Source organism: Cricetulus griseus, chromosome 7 (assembly GCF_003668045.3).
Source record: "Cricetulus griseus strain 17A/GY chromosome 7, alternate assembly CriGri-PICRH-1.0, whole genome shotgun sequence".
In the NCBI taxonomy this organism is placed as follows: domain Eukaryota; kingdom Metazoa; phylum Chordata; class Mammalia; order Rodentia; family Cricetidae; genus Cricetulus; species Cricetulus griseus.
Window position 1 is genome coordinate 118,321,245 of NC_048600.1, and position 6,000 is coordinate 118,327,244.

Consider the following 6,000-nt stretch of genomic DNA (forward strand, 5'->3'; position numbering starts at 1 on the left):
TTAAATTTAGTTTTCCGCTGGTACATAAAACATAAAAATGATAGGTATTTAGGGGGTGCCATGTAATGTTTGGTAATTCATATGTTGTATAATGCTTAAATTAGGGTAAATATGTCTGTCTCCTTGAAGGCATAATCTTGCTTTAAGGGAAGACCATCCCAAGTCCTTCCTTTGAGCTGTCTGAAATCCTCAATACATTCTGTTCTGCAGGCACCTCACCTCTCAGTCACTTTACTGTATGCTCACTTTATGACACTGTGGCCTTACTGAACGGATGCTCACCTTATGGCATACAGCACCAGAACAACTTGATCTTACGTAACTTTACCTTTTCCTCTTCTTCCATTCTTTCTCCCATCCCTAATAACTACCATTCTATTCTCAACTCTTTTATTTCTTTGCTTTTTGCTTTTTTTAGGCAGGGTCTCTCTTTGTGTAGCCCTGACTGTCCTGGAACTCACTCTGTAGACCAGGCTGGCCTCGAACTCAGAGATTCACCTGCTTCTGCCTCCCAAGTGCTGAGATTAAAGGTAGGACCAGCGCTGCCCTGCTAATCTCAATTTTTATGAGATTAAACACACACCAAAAAACAAAACAAAAATAGTGTTAGGAGATAGCTAAGGTGGAAGTGTTGGCTGTACATGAAGCCATGAAGACCTGAGTATGATCCTTAGAGCCCACAAAAACAAGATAAAAACAAAACAATGGGGCTGGAGAGATGGCTCAGCGGTTAAGAGCACTGACTGTTCTCCCAGAGGTCCTGAGTTCAATTCCTAGCAACCACATGGTGGCTTACAACCACCTTGAATGAGATCTGGTGTCCTCTGCTGGCATGCAGGCAGAAGACATAATAAATAAAATCTTTAAAAAAACAAAACAAAACTCCAGTCAGGTTTGCACACCTAGAACCCACAGGGGAAGCAGAAGCAAGAGAAGCCCTGGGAGTCACTGGCTGGGAAGCTAAGCCTAATCAGTGAGCCCAAGCCAACAGAGACCTTGTCTCAAAACGAAAAGGAAACAATATGGAGCCAATGAGAGACCTTGTCTCAGAAACAAAACAATACCAAGCCAATGAGAGACTTTGTCTCAAAAACAAAGCACAACCAAGGCAAACAGCAACTGAAGAACAACAGTCCTCTGACCTCCACACGCACGCACGCAAGCAAACACACACACACACACACACACACACACACACACACACACACACACACACGTGCACTCACACATGTACACACACATGCACACACACATGCATTCACACCCACAGGTGTACACACACATGCACTCACACACACAGGTGTATACACACACATGCACTCACACCCACAGGTGTACACACACGCACTCACACCCACACAACCAAGCTGGGTATGGTGGTGCACACTTCAATCCCAATATTAGGAAGGCTGAAGCAAGAAGATCATGAGTTCCAGGCCAGCCGGGGTTACATAACAAGACCCTGTCTCAAACTCTGCCCCCCCCCCCAGAAAACCCCGAAATCAGAATCTGGGCATTTGTGAACCCTGTGACAGGATGAGAGGCGGGGGCTTTGCCCAGGGGGCTCTGTAGGCCCTGTGCCTGGTGTTATTGCCCTAGTCTGAAATTCCCGGGGCATCAGCTAATGAGGGGCACCCAGCAGGACTCCTGGGTTTGTGGAACGGAGATTTAAGCTGAGTATCAATCACATCTCCTGCCCCACAGTGTTTCCGAATCCAGGGCCAGGACCCTCAGGACAGGGTGAAATGGTCAGAGGCGCAATTCTCCTGTGAACAGCAAGAAGCCCAGCTGGTCACCATTGCAAACCCCTTAGAGCAAGGTAGGGTGTCCTCCAGTACAGTCGCCCCTCAGCTGGCTAGAACAGAGCAAACCGGGACCACCCCATCACTCTCGCCTTTCTTCTGGGGGACTGTAGCATTCATCACAGCCAGCCTCCCCAATGTGACCTTTGACCTGTGGATTGGCCTGCACGCCTCGCAGAGGGACTTCCAATGGATTGAGCAGGAACCGCTGCTATATGCCAACTGGGCTCCGGGAGAGCCCTCTGGCCCCAGCCCTGCTTCCAGTGGCTCCAAGCCGGTGAGGACACTGTTCTGCTTTCCTCTGTCCCCGGTGCCTTTGATGCTGTCCTCTCCCCTGCCTCCCCCTTCTTCCAGCTTCTGCCACCCTTGGGGGCAGTGGTATCGAAAGCACCGGGATTTCCCTGAGTACCCCCTCCCCCACAGACCAGCTGTGCGGTGGTCCTGCACAGCCCCTCAGCCCACTTCACTGGCCGCTGGGACGCTCGGAGCTGCACGGAGGAGACGCATGGCTTCATCTGCCAGAAGGGCACAGGTATTTGCTTCTGCTGCCCATAGGCCCTCGGCACTGGCTAGCTGCTATGGGCTAGGCCAGAAGGAACCAGACGTTCCTCTCTTCCGAGGCCCTGGAGGTCCCTGTATCTGCTTAGGAAGCAGGTGGTCTCAGGAGGAAGGTCAGTGGGCAGCCAGATACCGGGTTGTATGACCTGCTGCCATGCCTGGGGTCAGAACTCCCGAAGGCTCAACATCAAGGCGTCTCCAGCTCCTCGCATGGCTCTGGGTTCACTCTGTCCTGGGTTCCTTGGACAGGAGTCTGTCAGATTCCTAGCTTTCCTCTGTATGTTAGCAAAGGAAGTTCATTAATGAGAACAGTGACTGACACAGGGGGCTGATCGATGCAAGTATGCCCAGTGGAGACCGACTCCCTGGCCTGCGCCATCACCTAGTCTGTACCTGGGGACGGGGTAAGGGAGGCAGAGCCCGGCCTGAGCACTGCCCCCCTTCCCTGTAGACCCCTCCCTGAGCCCATCCCCAGCAGCAACACCCCCTGCCCCTGGCACTGAGCTCACCTACCTCAATGGCACCTTCCGGCTGCTGCAGAAGCCACTTCGCTGGCAAGATGCCCTCCTGCTGTGTGAGAGCCGGAATGCCAGCCTGGCATACGTTCCTGATCCCTACACCCAGGCCTACCTCACACAGGCTGCCCGAGGGCTGCGAGCACCACTGTGGATTGGGCTGGCCAGTGAGGAGGTGGGCTCTTAAGTCAAGCTTTTGTCTCCCCTACCCCCCCACCCTCTGCCCTTGATCTCCCTTCCTCCTTCCTGCCTTGTCTGCCCCCACCCTGAGAGTCCGTCTCCTTTCTGCTCACCCGTGGCCACCTCATGTCCAGGGCTCACGGCGGTATTCCTGGCTCTCAGAGGAGCCTCTGAATTACGTGAGCTGGCAAGATGGGGAGCCTCAGCAGTCGGGGGGCTGTGCCTATGTGGATGTGGATGGCACCTGGCGCACCACCAGCTGTGACACCAAGCTGCAAGGGGCAGTGTGTGGGGTGAGCAGGGGTGAGTACCACCTGCGGGGGGGGGGGCAAGGCTTGGGCATGTGCAGTTGGTCCTGGGAGGATGCTCGGGCTACATCCTCAATCCTGTACTCCGACAGGGCCCTCTCCTCCCCGAAGGATAAGCTACCATGGCAGCTGTCCCCAGGGGCTGGCTGACTCGTCCTGGATTCCCTTCAGGGATCATTGCTACTCCTTCCACATGGAGCTGCTTTTGGGCCACAAGGAGGCACTGCAGCGCTGCCAGAGAGGTGGGTGAGGGCAGGCCAGCCCAGCTCCCAGACTCAGACCTGCCTATAGGCAGCACTTACCCCAAATTCTCTCACCTCTTAATACACAGACCATACTGTGACATGTACACGCATGCTGAGACTCGGGCTGCCAGAGAAGAGGGCCAGGGCCACTGTGAATGGGGGTGGCTTGGGGGTGGACGGGACTCTGTCAACACAAGGAGGCTCTGTTCCACCTGACATGGGCTTCCTTTGTGTCCAGCGGGCGGGACAGTTCTGTCCATTGTTGATGAGATAGAGAATGTGTTTGTCTGGGAGCACCTGCAAACCTTCGAAGCCCAGAGTCGAGGAGCCTGGTTGGGCATGAACTTCAACCCCAAAGGTGGGTGCCCTGTGTAAGGTATGGGGAGGATCGGGGCTCAGGCTGCTTGTCCTGATCTCTAGGCTTGGAAAGGGAGAGCAGTTGGGAAGGTTAATGAGAGAGTATTTGCTCCCTCCCACCTGTAAAAGCTCCTCCTGTTCCCCTCCTCACATCTCCTCAGCACCTTCCTTCCACAGGAGGCATGCTTGTCTGGCAAGACAACACAGCTGTGAACTATTCTAACTGGGGACCACCTGGCCTGGGCCCTAGCATGCTGAGCCACAACAGCTGCTATTGGATCCAGAGCAGCAGCGGGCTGTGGCGCCCCGGTGCTTGTACCAACATCACCATGGGAGTTGTGTGCAAGCTCCCCAGAGGTAAGCCGGGCTCTCAGAAGGCACACGGCTCCGCCCTCCATGCCCACAGCTGGGCCTTGGTGCACAGAGGCAGACGCTGTGTGTGTGTGGGAAACCATTAACCTGTAGCAAAGACCAACCCTGAGACTTAATTTCCAAAGTAGACAGCAAGTGCCAGGGGCCAGCAAGCTCCGTCATTCTCTGATGGTTAAGGACAAGGGACATGGTTTAAGTCCTGGGTGAATCACTCACCAGCTCTGCCTTCTGAGGTCTGGGGGGGATGGATGGTCCAGTTGGTAAAGTGCCTGTCATGCCTAGCACACGTCTGTAACCCCAGGATGGGAAGGGGTATATGTGTGTATCTGAAATGATAGCTCATTGGCTGGCCAGGATAGCTGGATCATAAGTTGTAGGTTCAGCGATAGACCCTGTCTCAAAAAAAAAAAAAAGGTGGAGAGCCATCAAGACACACTATAACATTGACCTCTGACCTCCACACACATGCACACATGCAGTACACTCACCTATGAGAACGTATACATAGACCACGCACACAGATACCTGTTCCATCTGAGGCAAGTCTTTGAACTTCCCACATCTGAAATGGGAATCAGGGTAGCCGGGTCATAGAGTCATGGGTGCTCAGTGAGTTTGCAGAGTGACATTCGGAGAGCACCTCACAGCCATTTGCTTAAACCGTGACTGACTGTGATTTCTATGAGGACTGATTGTGACTAACGGGCTCTTCCGTCTTCTACAGTAGGAGAGAACAGCTTCTTGCCATCAGGTAAGTGGAGATGACAAGCCCTGAGCCTGGCTCTTCTGCCCCTGGTGGGCGTGGCTGTGGCCTGATGTGTGTTCCCCATCACTATCTCAGCAGGGCTTCCCGAGAACCCGGTGGCCCTGGTGGTGGTGCTGATGGGTGTGCTGCTCTTCCTGGCCTTGGTGACAGCAGCCCTCATCCTCTACCGGCGCCGACACAGCACAGAACGTGGGTCCTTTGAAGGGGCCCGCTACAGTCGAGGCAGCAGCTCTGGCCCAGCAGAGGCCACTGAGAAGAACATCCTAGTGTCTGACATGGAAATGAATGAGCAACAAGAATAGAGCCTAGGGCGTGGTCAGGGTAGGGCTGGAACTGGGGAGGCAGGGGCTCCAGGTCAACAGGTTCCCATCACCCACCAGTCCAGTTGGTCTGTGGACGTCAGCCCTTGGGAGTTGCTACTGGGAGCCGGGGGCTGAGCAAGCGATGGGATCTGGGATCAGAGTACCCAGCCTCCCACAAATGCTAGGCTGAGACCTGGCTGAGCACAGTGGGGCATTTCCCCTTTCTCCTGTTCCTGGGACTTTGTCACCTGGGCCTGGCCCCTCATGGTAACTGGAGGCAACACGAGAAGGGAAACAAGCTTATTTCTTCCTTTTTCTCCCGACATCCCTGAGCCTAAGCCTGCTGACCCACAGCCGTTTGCAGGCCTAGAAAGCCTGCCCCGTCCCTTAGGGCAGCTCTCTGTCACTTCTCTCCTCCTTCATGGCTACATCAGCTCGGGCTCCTTACCCCACCCTCACGCCCTCATGCCTTTTCTCACCCAGTGCCTCCTTCTGAGCCAAGGCCTTGGGACTTGGGGAGGGTTCTTCTTCTTCTTCTTCTTCTTCTTCTTCTTCTTCTTCTTCTTCTTCTTCTTCTTCTTCTTCTTCTTCTTCT

At 54.2% G+C, this 6,000-nt stretch overlaps 1 protein-coding gene across 1 annotated transcript in view; it reads left to right on the forward strand.

The window, feature by feature from the left end:
- The window catches only part of Mrc2 (mannose receptor C type 2), a 57,130-nt gene extending 51,130 nt beyond the window's left edge, over positions 1–6,000 (forward strand). The window contains exons 21-30 of the mRNA XM_027427860.2: positions 1,705–1,819; positions 1,916–2,079; positions 2,226–2,334; positions 2,812–3,050; positions 3,190–3,358; positions 3,456–3,605; positions 3,847–3,966; positions 4,143–4,322; positions 5,062–5,088; positions 5,179–6,000. Coding sequence (XP_027283661.1) covers positions 1,705–1,819; positions 1,916–2,079; positions 2,226–2,334; positions 2,812–3,050; positions 3,190–3,358; positions 3,456–3,605; positions 3,847–3,966; positions 4,143–4,322; positions 5,062–5,088; positions 5,179–5,405 — 1,500 coding nt within the window. The 3' untranslated portion in view covers positions 5,406–6,000. The remainder of the gene's footprint in view (positions 1–1,704; positions 1,820–1,915; positions 2,080–2,225; positions 2,335–2,811; positions 3,051–3,189; positions 3,359–3,455; positions 3,606–3,846; positions 3,967–4,142; positions 4,323–5,061; positions 5,089–5,178) is intronic.